This window comes from Cryptomeria japonica, chromosome 3, assembly GCF_030272615.1.
Source record: "Cryptomeria japonica chromosome 3, Sugi_1.0, whole genome shotgun sequence".
Classification (NCBI taxonomy): Eukaryota; Viridiplantae; Streptophyta; class Pinopsida; order Cupressales; family Cupressaceae; genus Cryptomeria; species Cryptomeria japonica.
The window spans coordinates 948814548-948831671 of record NC_081407.1 but is presented as its reverse complement, the minus strand read 5'-3'; the positions used below and the strand labels follow the sequence as shown (position 1 = coordinate 948831671).

The 17124-nt window shown below is 36.6% G+C and overlaps 1 protein-coding gene across 2 annotated transcripts in view; it reads left to right on the top strand.

Annotated features, from left to right (window-relative positions):
- LOC131038959 (phosphatidate cytidylyltransferase 1) overlaps window positions 1-2461 on the top strand; it is a 59567-nt gene extending 57106 nt beyond the window's left edge. For both annotated transcript variants that reach the window (XM_057971582.2, XM_057971581.2), the window contains exons 10-11: window positions 1718-1801; window positions 1894-2461. In XM_057971582.2, the coding sequence (XP_057827565.1) occupies window positions 1718-1801; window positions 1894-1992 (183 nt within the window). In that variant the 3' untranslated portion in view covers window positions 1993-2461. The remainder of the gene's footprint in view (window positions 1-1717; window positions 1802-1893) is intronic.
- Window positions 2462-17124: the final 14663 nt, after the last annotated feature.

Genomic DNA, 17124 nt, shown 5'->3' with positions numbered 1-17124 from the left:
ATAAACAATGTAAATAAAATAAAAATGTTCTTAAATTGTTCTATAGTAAAATAAAATAATTTTAAGTTAAAAAAAAACTATAAAATAACTCTGAAGTAAATAAAATAAAATAACTTGAGTAAATAAAATACTTCTTCAAATAACAATAAAGTAAACAATGTAAATGAAATAAAATAACTCTTGTAGAAAATAACTATAAAGTAACTCTCCTAATTAAATAAAATTGGCTTTTCAAATACAAAGAAAATAATTTGTAAAAAGTCAAGTAAAAAATTAAAATAATTCTTAAGTTAAAAAAAATTAATAATTCTTAAGTTAAAAAAAATTAAAAATTATATCTCCGTGTTTTTTTAGATAGATTTATTTAATATGTTCATATTAATGAAGAATTTTCAAAATACCTAGTGACTATGGCCTAATGCTAAATTAAATTGCATAGAGAACACTATAATAAAAACTTCAAATGCAGAAGCATGCATATATGATTACACCTTCACATCAGTATTTCATTCCTTCGCAAAATTTACAAGGCAACCCCCACAACTGATAAAACTAACAGTTGCATGGAAATCAACTTGTACTATGTTGTTCTGGTATGTTACAACTTTAGTTTCTAAGTCATTCAAAAAACTTTTGAAGCCTTACATTCTTCTATCTTGCACCTATTTTTATCCTAATTCAGCTAAATATCTAATTTTTCAAAAATCAACTTGAACAGCTTGAACTTTTCCCTGCACATTCACTCTACACCTGTGCGGAAGTTCTTATCTGAGCTAAAAACCCAACAACTAGCGCATTCATAATCTCATTTGATCTTTAAGTTTGAGAATCATATTAAATTATCTATGACAGATCTAAGTCACTAACAGCATCCCTCTTGATTTTAGTGCTCCTTATGCATGCTAAGAGTTACTTATGTGTTACTGGTTCAGATTTGGGATTGGTGATTTGCTGATTTTTTATCCCTGGGTTTGTTCTAGATGGGTTCAACCATACTATATTTATAACCATAATTTGCACAAAATTTTAAAAACTAAGTACACAATTGAGAACAGATAATTAATAATGCAATGTCACTTGTCAAAGCATAAATGTTAAAAGATGAATCAAAGTGGTTTATTTCAATATAACATTACTTGGAATCAGGACTGACTTAGCAAACTAAAATTATAAATACCTATTAATATAATGTCACTTGTCAAAGCGTAAATGTTTGAAGATAAATCAACATTGTTTATATCAATAACGTTACTTGGAATCAGGACCGACTCAGCAAACCAAAATTATAAATGGAATTCAACTATTATATATTTATACAAAAAAGACCCCATGGAAAATCTCTTCTTTTCCATCCTTCGCAGCCCAAAACATATTTTTTGCTTTTTAGGAAACCACCGTGAGGGTCAGGGAGTTGGGTTGGCAGGGGTTCCAGCAGAACCTGGTATCATAGGTTTACATAATTTGTTGCTTGGATTATCACTCCTGGGCTCCTGGAAGAATCTCAGCTCTTTAGTTTTGATTTACGGAGGAAATTCCAATATACTAGTCAACAAGATGCCCATCAGTGTATATGGATTCAGTTTCTTTGTTTTAATGTAAGCATAAAGAGTACCAAATTACATAAACCATGAGCTTCTGTAGAGGTTTGGAGGAAATATAGGCATTTGCATCACTACTTGTGCAGTAACATGCTTAATTATCCTTATTTCTTTTGTAGATGGTGATGGCTGTATTTGCATATATATATTATCAATCTGTTGTTATTCCTCAGCAGAACTCGGTTGAGAATATTCTAGATCAGGTATGTTTGGACAACTTTGGTAGTTAATTTCTGGCGTCTTCTATGATGGCTATGCTTAGTACTCATGAAATATTTACTTTCGTATTGCTCAGATTCTAGGAAACTTGTCTATTGAGGAGCAGATAAGCTTGTACAAACAGCTTGGGGAAGTATTGTACAGGAGAGGACAAGGTGGAGTTTCTTATTTGTAATATATTCTATCATGTGATTCATGGTACGGAGTGTCTCGTGCTGGGATCCAAGTGGCACAAATAACACAAGTCATTGCATCACGATCAAATAATAATGGCTTTCCAATGAAATTTTTTGTTTGCCCACTTATTGCACATCATCTCCAAACGCAAATTTTACAGTGTGTACAGTTTTTTCTTGGTGCAAAGTATTTAGTATATTATGCCTACACAATCAGTGATGAAGTTGCAAAGATGCAGATAGGACACTAGCCAATCAGTGGCCAATGCGCATTCTGGATTTCTGCGTTTTGTAAAAGCAATTAATTAAGCCCAGCTGTAGATCCGTTCTACTGTGACAAAATTTTCAGACTCTGTACCTTATAATTTGTATTTTAATGTATCATTGATGGAGATATTCTATTCTAAAAAGGCAGTAAACTTGTGTCATGTAGGTATTCATGAGAAAATTGCATGATGCATTTTAGTCTGACCGGTGTGCATAATTTGAAGCTCTGTTTTATAATTCCTTATATTACAACTGTGGCTTTTATGTGTCAAGGTGGAAAAGCAGTTTCATGATATTTGCAGAAATGAAGAAGTGTGCCGAGGTTATAGTGACTTTAGTTTAGAGTTTATCTGTAAAACAGAACTTGGACAAGCAAGACTGTTTTCAGAAGAAATCCTATTTGGCTATCTCTTTGCGTCTTGATTGATATTTTTATCACTTTATGTTCTCACAAAAAGATTACATGAACTTGGCATTAAGTACAGGTTTTGCCTTCTTATTTACTTCTGGGATCTTATATAAGCTTGCCTCTTGTTTTAAGCTTTTCCTGGACAAGTTCCTGTTATTCCTTGTAGTTGCCAAAATTTCTAAGACATGTAAACCTTGCGAGCACATTATGTCAATTCAAATGGAGGTTTAACAAAAGACCTCAACATGTTCAAATGATATCATTTTTCTCAAAATTGTAGTTTAGATATCAATATAGAATATTTGTTCTGTAATATATATTTATTTTATACATTGGCACACCAAAAGAATATACTCAATTGACGGCCAATGCACATGTTATTATCCAATTTTTATTTCATACATCTTATAATAATGTGTGGCACCATTTTCGGTTGAGTTGGACCTCTTCCAAAGAAATCAATCTAAAAATTTAAATGTCCTTCCAATTATGACATAGATGTGTAAGATGTGTAAAGTTCGATACAATAACCTATCGAGTCCCTTGCTTTACTAATTTTGCAATTAGTTTACTGTCTACACAATCTTAAAGTTACGAGTATTTTGAAGTATTAATATTTTATGTTCTACTGCTAGCACCCAAAGGTACGCTGGGCGCTGGTTGGTATAAAAGTTACATAAGTGAAAACAGGATAATATGTTATTTCACTTCTTTTTTAGAGATAAGTCTTTAACAGAAATATGTTTTTCAAAATTGATAAATAAGGTTTTAATATTTAGAATCATTGTGATTTGAAGATATTTTGATGTAGATTGTGTTATGATAAATTGGTAATGCTCTCTGTACTAGTTCAATTATGTAGTTTCAGTACTAATTTTTGCAAGATGCCTAATCTATTTTTATCAATGTAAATGTTGCTAGTTGATGTTCTAATTGCAAGTTGATGTTCTAATTGCAGAATGTTTAAACATATGGTTTAAATGTGTAGATTGAATTGTTTTGTGCACAAGTTGAGAAGTAATGATTAGTTGGAAGGGGGTTAGCATGAGCCTATAATTTAATTTGAATTTGAAAGATTAGAAGTCAAAATCACAGCAATGGTTTTGAACCAGGTTTAGAACCACACGTGGGTTTGATTTAGGGCAAGGAATGAGGAATTTATAGATTGATTTAGGTTGTGGGTTCAATTTAGGGCAAGGAATGAGGAATCTATTGCGACCATTTCACACATCGCCCCATTGCAAATGGGGACCCCTACTTTTTTTTTGCTTTCTAGGATAGTTGTAGAGTCTTTTAGCTATTAGCCTTTGTTTGTAAGAAGTGTTGCATCTTAAGTGGCTAAGATGTAATCAAGTCTCCCTCTCTAGAGAAGTTAGGTTAGTCAATGAATGATTCACATCTTTGCTTGCTCTAATGGAAATGAAATGTTGAAATTTGGTTAAGGCAAGTCGTTTTTGGAGGATCGACATTCTAGGTTTGCACTTTGGATCTTGGTCATTGACCCCCTGAATGTGCACCTTAAGGATCAACGCTCGATCATTGACCCCCTAAATGTGCAGCTTAAGCATCCAAGCTCGATCATTGCCACCTTGAAAGTGCGCCTTAAGCACTTTAGACACTTCCTTTCCCTAGTCTTGCACAACAATACTTTGGAATGAAAACCATCATTGTTTGACAAGGATGTAGCTAAGATCAAGTGATATCAAGTGAAGGAGGAGATTGGCTACTACAAATATATAATCAAATCCATGAACTTAAGGTCTTTTAGCCACTTCCTTTGCCCTCCCCAATCGACGACTTAAGGATTTTATTTGTTGAACAAGATCAACAAGATGGCTGATTGCATTTCAAAATCGATAAAGTGGCACTTCCTTTGACACCTTCAAAGTGCACCTTAAGGATTGCACTATTTCCTTTGCTATGCCGAAAGTGCGCCTTAAGAAATCTTAGTAATTTCCCTCTCTACCTTGGATGTGCGCCTTAAGGTTTTAACTACTTCCTTTGACCCCTTGGAAGTGTGACATAAGAATAAAGGTGTTCTCCTTTGCCCCGCTAAAAGTGCACCTTAAGGATTGCACTATTTCCTTTGCTATGTTGAAAGTGCACCTTAAGAAATCTTAGTGATTTCCTTCGCTACCATGGATGTGCGCCTTAAGGTTTTAACTACTTCCTTTGACCCCTTGGAAGTGTGACATAAGAATGAAGGTGTTTTCCTTTGCCCCCCTAAAAGTGCGCCATAAGGATCATGTGATTTCCATTGACCCTCTGAAAGTGCAACTTAAGAGATTGATTACTTCCTTTGCTATGTTGAAAGTGCGACTTAAGGGTTGAGTGATTGCCATTGACACCTCCAATCAACGATCTAAGGTTTTTGCATTGTATTGTTTGCAATGAGATCATGATCATGCTAGGTGCATTGCTAAGAAGGTGATTGCAAGATGAATTGATGACAAGTTAGGGAGGAAATCAATCACTTCCAATGAAGGGTCAAATCCACGAGCCAAGGCATTGACAACATTTCCTTTGCTCAACCAAGGTTTTGACGACACTTATTTTGCTCAACCAAGGCATTGACAACATTTCCTTTGCTCAACCAAGGTTTTGACGACACTTATTTTGCTCAACCAAGGCATTGACAACTCTTTCTTTGCCCTATGAGATCGACACACTTCCTTTGCCACTTGTAACCAATGCAAATCAGGCCCCTCTCAGACCCAAAACCCATCAAATTAGGCATATAAAGTGAGAAATCATACATAGAAGCCTGAGACACAAAATCAAACTTAAAATCAGATGTTTCCATGATTAGAAAATTCATTTCCAAATTTAGAGAAGGTAGTAGGAAGCTTGGATAAGTACTTTTTATAATTTTTTGATTCAAGTTATTTTTGTTTCCAGGTTTGTTGCAAGTAAGATGCACATGCAAAGAAAGGTGATGAGGATCAACTCCAAGATGAGGACTTATCAACACACATACAACATAAAGATTTCATTACATAAGCAAAGACAAGAGCCCAAGGATGACATTGTAGCTCTTCATGCCTCAAGCTCATGCAAGGTAGTTGATGGGATCGTCATCACATACTATAAGGCAAGAGTGGGAGTCATCTACATCAAGGGGAGAACAAGAAGACTCTAGGCTTGGAATGAAGGATTTCCACCACATGAAGAAGATAACATTGTACAAGAAAGACCTCAAGATCAACATGAGGATGACAATGAATGCAAAGAACATGATTAGCATAATGATACGTTACAACACTTTGTGAGATTTTGCCAAGATCAAGAGCTCAATGAAAAGTACAAAATAAAGAGACAAAATATATGACAAGAATAAACTGTATTTTCATCAATATGAGCCTGCTTATATATGCAAGGCTATATGGATATGTGAGCACACAAACATGACATGTGGCTCAATGAGAAACAAGGGTAGGTAGAAAATAGGTGTGGTAGGTAGGAGAAACAATAAAATATTCCACATGAGGTGGATCACACACCGAAGGTGGAATTATCACTCCACAATAAGTGGATATGATAGAGTAGTAACAAGATCACAAAAGGTGGAAATTCTCCTACACACACTATCCCAATGTGACACAAACACCCAAGTGTTTCATACCCAAACTTCTATGAAATGCATTATCCTAAGTAAACTTAAGTAAGGTGTATTAATATCCAACATGAATAAATAATTACACCAACACCCCCCCTTGAGTGCAACTTAGGGGAATGCACTTAAGTCTACAATGCAACTAAGCAATGCGAGATGGGTCCCAACTACAAGGCCATGTTAGGTACCCATGTACAAATGCAAATGCATGCAAACCAATGCCAAAAAATCTTTCATAAAGCGGGGAAAGAGAGAAAAATCCAATGGAAAAAACCCTCCCGCAAAAGAGAGATGAATACTATACAAAGAGAACTCTCATAGAAGTGTGTAAAGAACAAAACCCCATGTGAGGAAAAAGTCCCCCCCTCCCCCCCCATATGAAAGAAGAAGAGAAGCTAGGAAGCCCCCCCTCAATGTAGAATCTGCACCAATGATAGAAGCTCGAGAATGAATGAAGAAACTACTCCATGAATGTCGAACAACATTCCTCCCCTTGGGAGGAAACAAAACCAAAGGTGTATCCATGAAGTCTCTTCAATCATGAAGGGAAGATGTGGGAAAAAAACTCATGATAAATGAAGTCTCTGAAAATTGCTCAAGTGTCCCCATGTCGATGCTGAAAGATACCCCCTCCAAAGGTGGTGAACAGCTCCACACTGCTGAAAAAGGCACTCCAAGATCTATTGGAGAAGAATGTAGAACAATATCCAAAGACTCACATGTCTCCTTTAACGATAAAGAGACCTCCTCCAACTGCTGTACATAAGAATCCACAATCATGTCAACCTCGAAAGAATGATCATGTAGAGAATGAACAAGAGGGTTAGAGTGTGCCCTCGCAACAATCGGAGAAGGATCATCTTCATCAAAGAGAAGATGAATATCATCAACGATGTCTCCCAAATCTGCAATGTAGGATCCCACAAACAAACCTGCAATGTTTGTCAAGTAGTCATCCCAAGAAATTGAAGCCGAAAGACAAGATATATCCTGCTGCACTGAATAACAAGAAGGCAAAATTGTCATACTATACACATCATCAGGTGCAATAGGTGATGTGATAGCAATAGGAGGAGATGAAATACAAGGTTCAAGAATGAGGTCACATGTGAGAATCCCCAAGTTCAAGTACCCAAAGTTCTCAAAATCTGAATTATCACAAGAAGTGTGATCATCATATGTAAAATCATCATGTGAAGAATCTTTATATGCAAAATCATCCTCATCAACAAAATTTGAAAATGAGTATAACCGAGATGCATGATCAACCACCCCATTCATAATGATAGCTCTAGTCTCCAAGTCTCTAATGAAAACTGACTCAGGTGTGAACTCCACAATTCTCTTTGTTGCCCCATGTGTAATTTGATAGATGGAAAGGAGATTGTTTGTCAAATGGGGTACACACAACACATCATTGAAGGAGTTATCGCCAATGGCAACAATTCCTTTCCCAATCACATCCATGTATGTATGATTGCCCATCAAAATCTACAACATGGTGCAAGGCTCAAATGTAGAAAACATAGACTGCGAAGATGCCATATGATGAGAAGCCCCTGAATCTAGAAGCCATCTCCCTGAATGATGACTTGTAGTAGCACAAAGAGCTTTTCCTTTTTTATCCCAAAAGAGTGAGTCTTCCCACTTGTAGAGGCCATTCATGCTTGCCCTTTCCCTTTTGAATGCGAGGAAGTGGAAGTTAATGAATCCTCCTTGTAGGCATCAGGGAAATCAATGTTGTGCTTTTTGAGGATGTGTGTGAGCTCATTAATCTTCTTAGAATGGCAACAACACTCCTCATGACCAACCCTTTTACAATAGGCACAAGTAGGTCTCTCCTTCTTTGGTGAATTGTCCTTCTTGGAAGAGGATGAATCTGCTTGTTGTGAGAAGTTGGTGCTTTGTCCTTAGGATTTGATTGCCATTTCTTCTTGTTTGAGTTGTCCTTTCCTTTATTTCCTTTGCTCCCTTGATTTTCCACTACTGCTTGAGACTTAGAAGTCTGAAGAATGCCCATGCTTATCAACTTAGTTTGTTCCATCATCAACATTTCGGCGAAAGCATCAAATGTAGGCATTGTGTAGCTTGAACCCATTGTCATCCTATGAGTTTGGAAACTAGAAACAAATGCTGCATATTCTTCTAGAAGTTTGCCCATCAAATTGAAGATCAATTGAGTATCCTTCTTATCAATGTCACAATCTTTGAGTTGTGCCCTCAACTCTTTTGCCTTAGTGACATAATCTTGTATAGTATCAAAGTTCTTGGGATCTAACACAGTGAGATCACTATCAATCTGATATCCCCTAATCTCATCAACTTGACCATACAAGTCTTGAAACATTTGCCAAACATCCTTAATTAGGGTACATTTATCAATATGAAAGATGGGATCCTTTGATACATACTTTCTTAAGGTACCAATTGCCATGATATTTTTAGTGAGCCAATCCGAGTGAGCAACAGGATTAGCCGTAGGATCAGCGGGAGCAACAATAGTTCCATCAATATGATGAGTTAGTCCTTTTTCCATAAGTTTACTCCATGCATCAATTTTCGAAGTAGCATAATTATGAGGAGTTAAGAGAGGAAACTCAGGAGAACCCATAGCAACAAAAATAAAGAACACGAGCACAAAATCACAAGAAACACCCCCCCCAAATTCAATCAATCAAAGTACCCCCCCCCCCCAAAAAAAAAAAAAATGATGATTTTGACACTTTATATGTAGTGCGTGTACAATAGGCCACTTGCAAACAATGGCAAGGTGGAATTTTGAGTTTGTTTTACAACTGCCCCCAATAGGCTAAGAACTACAATACAAAAGACCAAAATGATAGATCTATGCAATACAAGTGCGAAATTGGCCAAAAAAGACCATATGCTGAAAGTACAATTTCTACTCAAAATCACTGCAAAATGATAGCAGATTATGAAAGTAGACGAAAAAATTATGAACTTAAACAAAAAAACTGCCCCTGAAAAGGAGTTCGTATGAGCCTAAATGGAGTTCCGAAAGTTGCAGAAACGGGGATTGGATAGGTACAGTCACCAAAAACTGAGATTTCTGAAAAATCTGTCCGTCAAAATCAAAAAATAATTCCACCATGAGAAAGTAGACGAAATTCTACCCCAAATCATAAAACTATGACACCAATTAATCGACCCGTCAAGGATTCCCTGCACTGACAAATCAAAAGAAAATATGGGAGTAGCTGCCAATAAGAAATGACATCCTGCAGATAATGAATATCGATCAAGGCACACAAGGTGAACAATGCATAACACGATTCAAATGGCAAAAGTCACACAATAATGAACCGGATCTGGTCAAATGCTTGGTCAAGAGGATGATCCCATGAGTTGAATGTCTCTAGTTCACCACAGATAGAAGCAATGAAACCACTAGTTCAATGAAATGAGCCTAGAAAAACCAGAATACGGGCAATAATCGATGCTATCTGCAAAAGAGATTATACCAATATGCAAAATTATGTGCGACAATATACAACAAATTTGTAAACTGTGCAGAGTCTGAATAACATATAAATGCCGCAATGTAATATTTTGCCTTGAATAATACAAATTGTCCTAAACAAATACTTTTTCACCCAAAACAATTGAATATCCCAGATCTGAAAAGAATGTGCAGAAATAAAATAATAACAAAAAAAATTTCTGTTAGCTGCTATTGGGGTGGGGGCCAAATGGCCCTTTGACTAAATTTGTTTTGCTACAAAAATAATTTTACCCAAATATAGGCGTATTTGTAGTCAAAATTCATGGAAATGGCCTTCCAGATTCAATGGTGAGGTCGAATATGGTCTAGAACACGTCTAAAAGATGTTGCTCCTCAGATCTACCTCTTGAACTCCTTCAAAATCTCTCCAAAGGCTATACAAAGGTGCTCCAACCACTCTGATACCATGTGAGATTTTTCCAAGATCAAAAGCTCAACGAAAAGTACAAAATAGAGAGACAAAATATAGGACAAGAATAAACTGTATTCTCGTCAATAGATAAATGATCAATAGATCAGTAGTTGTTCAATACAATGAATATGAGCCTGCTTATATAGGCAAGGCTATATGGATATGTGAGCACACAAACATGACATGTGATTCAATGAGAAACAAGGGTAGGTAGGAAATAGGTGTGGTAGGTAGGAGAAACAATAAAATATTCCACATGAGGTAGATCACCCACCGAAGGTGGAATTATCACTCCACAATAAGTGGATATGATAGAGTAGTAACAAGATCACAAAAGGTGGAAATTCTCCTACACACACTATCCCAATGTGGCACAAACACCCAAGTGTCTCATACCCAAACTACTATGAAATGTATTATCCTAAGTAAACTTAAGTAAGGTGTAATAATATCCAACATGAAATTTTTTTTACACCAACACACTTCAATTGCAATATGTGATACGACATACATAGAAGGCTTTACCAACGGGTAGAAGGATATAAGGAAGTGGCGCCTAGTCATCATTTATCTAATCGCATCATTTCAAGCTAAGGCGTCCAGATTCAATGCACCTAGCTCATCCAACAAAGAGGATAACTGCTACATGTGGGCACAAAATTTGATGCACCTACTGTCATCATCTATTGTTGAATAATTCAATGAAGGGCATGTGTACTACTAAATGTAATTTTATCATTGGTCAAGCGTTAAATGCTTTGTAATGGGTGTAACAAACCCTAGTTAGGGTTTCTATCTTTTGATCTTGGCCATTGATTGTGAATCAATCTGAGCCACTCAATTGTAATAAGAGCACTATAAAAGTCTCCACTCTTTCATTTGTAAAGGTTAATAGTTAGTAGTTGAAGATTAGTTCAATAACTGATAGCAATTAGAGTAGAGTAGGAAGAGAAGGAAAAGATTGTTGCCAAGACATTGTTGTAAGAAGCACACAAACTTCATTGAAGATATGGTGAAATTCATATGTTGATTCAACAATTTCCACGGTCTCTACTTCTCGTTTAATTTTCATGTTGTTTAGATGAATGGAAGAACTTTGTGCATGATCAATGGTGAAATTCATACATCCATATGACTAACACCTTGCTGATTGTAAAGTGTCTTGTGTAGTAAACTGGATTTGTCTTAGCCAAGCTTAACTTCAATTGTTATTCCTTCATCGATATGTTTCACCTTGATGGTATCTATGATTGTTGTGGTGATTTGAAAATCATCAAGCTATCCTTAGAAGATTGCACTAGCCTTGTGAAGATGTTCACTGCATGTCAAAGCAAAGCTTAGTTGAATTTCACCAAAGATTGTCCATTGCTCTTACATTCCGAGGATTAGAATTAGCTCTCTAAACCCTATCCTTTTGCTCTTTTTTTAAAAGTTAAGTGAAATTCCACATTCCAATGACATTCAAGCATTAAACATTCAACATAAGTGCACTTTGTGATTCCGATAATATCACATCAAATAACTGAGTCTATCTAAGAGCACGTCAAGACCTGACATTCAAGAACCTTGGAGTCGTCCCATTTGATCACACAACTTAGCATTTGGGGAGTATTTGTTCAAGAGAGGATATAATACTTATTATTTTATTCTGTATTGCATAGTGCGTAAAAACACCATCAACAAAATCTATAGATTGATTTAGGTTGTGGGTTTAATTTAGGGTAAGGAATGAGGAATCTATAGATCAATTTAGGACAAAGAATGAGGAATCTATATATCGATTTGGATACTTAAAATTGCATGGATTTAGGTTTAGTCAATGCCATGCTTAATTGCCAACTTTAATGTCAAAATATATTAATCGTAACTATTGTTGTTGGTGCTTTTGGCTTGGCTAAGGGTTCCCCATTAGTCATCCCTTCTAGGGTTGTTGCTGCTTCAGATGCTTCAACCAAAGACCATTTGCCTATGGGTATTGTGGTCTCTGCTCTGGCTCGTGGTGTTTCTACTCTTTAGGGAAATGCTTCTTCGGATGGTGTAGTTGCCTCGCCCAAACCTCCTTTTGCTGGAAAACGTGGCTTCACTCGTGTGGCCAAATTTGCCACTCGACCCTCCAAGGGTGTTTGTCCCCTCCCCTATGCCAAGCCTTCCCCTATGGTTGTCTGTGGGTAGGATGTTGTGGACAACATTGGATTCTACCAATGCTGTGTCTTGGTGTGCAAATTTTCTAGATTATGGCCCTTGTTACCAAATCTCCATCGTCGGGTGAGTGATTGCTGGAAGCCTTGGGTTGCTTATAATATTGAGTTCTTTCCTTGTGCCAAATGTTTTTTGATTGCTTCCTTTACTTCTTTGACTGACCGAGACTTGATTTTGGGCAAGTTGTGGGCCTGGGGTGCCCACCCTCTCTCTATCAATCCCTGGACAACTTCTTTTAACCCTCTTACTGAACCACTCAATCTGCGTTCAGTTTGGGTTCACCTCCCGTATCTTCTCCTCCATTTCTGGGAGCAATCTTGCTATGAGGTTATTGGTAACTCTATTGGCCGTTTCTTGAAGGTTGATGATGACACTTCCTCTATGGGTCACTCCACCTTTGCCTGCATTTTAGTCGACATTGATATTGCTTTACCTTTCTCGGGGGATGCGGTTCTCATGGTTGGGGATAGGCCTTGGACTCAATCGCTAGATTTTGAGGGCCTTCCCTTTTGCTACCGCAAATGCTTCTCCACATGACATTTGGCTTCAGATTGCTCTATTTAGCGACATAAGGGTGTGGCCACTTGGTAGAAGGATGCTACAATTGATCATCTGACTATCTATGCTACTGATGAGGATTCAACTAGTGAGGAGTCTCGGGATGATATGCCTCTTATTGTCGATGTTGCTGATAATGACCTTGTTGCTGATCCTTCGGCTTGTGAGGCTTCACTACCTCAATTGCCTCCTACTAGTCTTGCTGCTGATGTTGTTCCTTTGTAGCAGTTTGTCGTAGCTTCTCAGCTACCTGCTACAGCTCCACAACAACACTCTGTCACTGCTACAAATTACAACCCTACGGAGTCTCTTTTGAATGATCTCTCTCTAGATGACCAGTCCTAATGATTGTATCGCTTGGACAGTGGTCTGTCATAGGCGAAGGGGGAAGCTTTCCCCCCTCACTCAAAACCTTCCCAGTCAAGTCTAGGGTTTTTCTACCCCTCCTTGATTTGGGGTTTGGTTTATTTTATTGGTTTGGTAGGCTCCCTTGTTGGCCTGGCTGACTTTGTTGGTTGGGGACTTGCTCCCTTGGTTTTCTCTTACCTGCAAGCCTTTGTATTAAGGGACAACACCCTTGTTTTTTTCTTTAATTATAAAAAACAATGAATAGAAAAATAACTAATTAAATTGAGTACAAAATAAATTGAAAAACTTGGATACAAAACATAGGACATGCATTTTTTTCGCCTAAGCAAAGAAAGTTCTAATAGTTCATTATGTGGTATATGGATGGAAATTATAACCAAGTCTTTTATAAGAGTGCTTTATTCCATGTTCCAATCTTGTTGGATCTTCTCATGCCATACCAAATTCGGGATCCTTAAATGGGTTCAAAATTCGACACTAGTTAGATCTAAAGATGGTTTGAATCTTCTAATGTCACTCTAGACTTGTGAATCCCTTGATGGCTTCAAAATTCAACACACTAGTTTTATCTAAGATGGGGTTAGATTTTGTTGGACTTTGGACAATAGGGGTATACTTTGTGTGATTGGATAATTTTTTTTATATAGGAGAAAACTTTGGATTACACACACACACACACACATGTATATGCATTTACATACATACATACATACATATATATATATATATATATTATAAAGGAAAGGTAATTTCAAAAGGAAAACTATTTTCTTTTGAAAGTGGATCTCACTACATACTCTTATATTATATTAATTGATTAAAATGCTTAAATGAAAGTAAATTGTCAAGAATATATAACAATAAATGAAAATGATTACTTTTTAATTACAAAAATGTAAAATATAGAAGAAATAGAATCTATGGTTCAAATTTGAGCATCTCAATCAAGGAAGCCAATGTGATGCACGTACATACATGCATAATACTATCATCTCATATGAACTAGAAAACACTCAAAAAATAATTAAAGTTTAATGCTCCAACACACTTACAAAACCTAGAAACATAATACACTTGCAGATATTGTACAATAGAGATAAAGAAACAAGATAAATAAAAAGGTGTAAATAATAACCAAGTAAATGAAAACCTTAGTGCAATTGAATGCCTTCAAAATCTTTGCATGCACTAAGAGAAGACAGATACTTGGGGGTAGTTTGGGGACTTGCCTAAGTCAAAGTCCCTATTTTTTCTTTCCAGCTCCACAATAGTTAGCAAAATAGATAGATTAAAGACAAATAGACAAAATGATAAATAATTTGATATATAAGGGATGCGATGAATCCTAAGATGCTCAAAGTTACAAGGATATTACCAAGAAGGTTTGAGGAAGTGAAGAGAGTTGTGAGATAATATCTCAAGAGCTTGATGTTTTTGTAGAAAGTTGTAGAGAGTTGTGCGTGAGCAAGCCAAGAGAATTCAAAGAGATTATGGAATAAAAAGGTGTATTTAAAAGTAAGAAAAGGAAAGAAAGGAAGAGTTGTCAATTCATTACAAAATCATTCAAAGCCGTATTCATTGACATATTAGGTTGACAAGTGAAAAATGTCTCAAAATGCCTTATTAATGATAAAATATCATGAGATGCTAGCGTTACACATAGACCGTTGGAGCATCAAATAATGAATCAAGCACAATGCAATAGCCAATAATCCGTCATAAAACATGTAAATGTCCAATGAACTCTCTTTGCATGTAAAGATTAGGGATGAAGTAGGAAGGTGAAACAAAATGTCTGACTAATCCTCCAAGAAGTGTGACACATGTAGAACACTTGAGACAAGTATGAAGGCATGTGCCAAGTTTCTATGAAGTGAGACACCTAAATCATGTTCAAAGTGAACTTAAGCTAGTGTGAATAAGACTACTAGGTGTAGGAACAAGATAAAAGATAACTAGATACATAAAGACACTTCTCACACTAACACCCCCCCTTAAGTGATATTTAGGGAGATGATCACTAAAAATTGAGTCCAACCATTGATAAGTGACACAACCATAATCCGGTGGGTCCTCAAAGAGAACAAAACATATCATGTAGCAAGAGTAACACAATGGAAGCAACAACAACACATATAAAATGCAAAATCAGATATCCGCATCATCATATTATCCTTATAGAGCATTCGGTAATCATCCAGTTACATGCATGCTAACATGCCCTATTTTAAACTATATGCCAGATTACAATCCATTCAAACCTCCAAGAGGCATCCAAATTACAATTCCAGTAATTAGATACTCATAACATTTGAACTACTTCCTAAGGATCACATATAACAATATATATACCCTCTGAAACACATCTGGGTTGACCACAATATATTACATTTACCAAGAAAGGAAAATGAAACATGCAAATAGGTTGTCCCCAAGAATGAAAGGAAAATCCTCCCGAAAATAACAACCAAGAAGCGTAGATCAAACATAAGGTCAACCAAGGACTCAAGAACATCGAGCAAGGCACCAAATAGATCCACAAGCCAAGAAATTTCTCTACATGAGAAGAAATCTACAACATAGACGATAAGATCAAAATTTCTCTCGAACCAAGAAACAAACACTCCTGAAGGAATAACTCTTCGGAAAAGAATCCAAATGAATTGAAAATATGGAATGATGAACAAAAGCAAGCCTAGAAACCAAAAATCCGATCCGCAACAAAAAGAAACCAGCTACCGGAACACACTGAAAGAACACAACTGCAATACTGAACTGAACAAGAACAAAACTGAAAGGAAATATTTTTGGTTGATGCAAGATTGCTCATAGACCGGGGATGCTCCTACATCAAACATCCTAGGTAGAAAGAGATGTTCCATGAGAGGCAACTCGTGAACATCAAAAAGGATTCATAATATAGACCCCATTCTCATTTATGATCCAAAAATTTTCCTTGTCTGCAAACCTCTTCCTTACCTCCTTCGGAACCTCAACCGGATTATCTAACTCTTGATTATCTTTGCTTCTGTTTCCTTGCTTTAGACCTGCACACTGTCTTTGACCAATTCTTTCTTTCTTTTGCAACTCTAATTTATTTTTTCCACAAGACATCATCCGGTTCTCTACCAGAACCTTACTGCCATATGCTTTCTTCCTACTATTGGGCTTATCTATTAGACCCTTTTGCAAATCCATGCCTCCCTCTAGTATAACCTCTGCAATCGGTTTCTTAGCACTGCAACTTCTCTCAAGGCTCAAATTCCTCACTTCCTTCTCTTCCTCCCTCAAAGAAGCCAATGTGAACTTCTGTCCGTCCTTCTCAATAGTGATTAGGTTTCCTCTACAATCATAAATAGCTCCTCTGTCAAATTGCCAAGGTCTTCCCAACAAAACATGACAAGCACTCATAGTCACAACAACACATAAGACCTCATCCCTAAAAGTTCCAATATTAAAATTCACCAAACACTACTCTTTTACTTCTAACTTTTGATCATCCTGCAACCAATTTACCTGGTAAGGACAAGGGTGCTTAAGTCTCTTCAATCCAAGCTTCCCTACCATCTCCTCAACTACCAAATTATTAGTACTTACACTATCCACAATAACTTTACAACACTTACCACCAGATTAACACACAATCTGAAAAAGATTCTTCCTTTGAGTAGGTCCGATATCTTCACTGCTCTGCTCCATCAAGACTCTTTTGAAGATAAGGGATTCTCCCTACTCCGGTTCCAACACATTTTCACCGGTAACTCTAACTTCCAGATCCTCA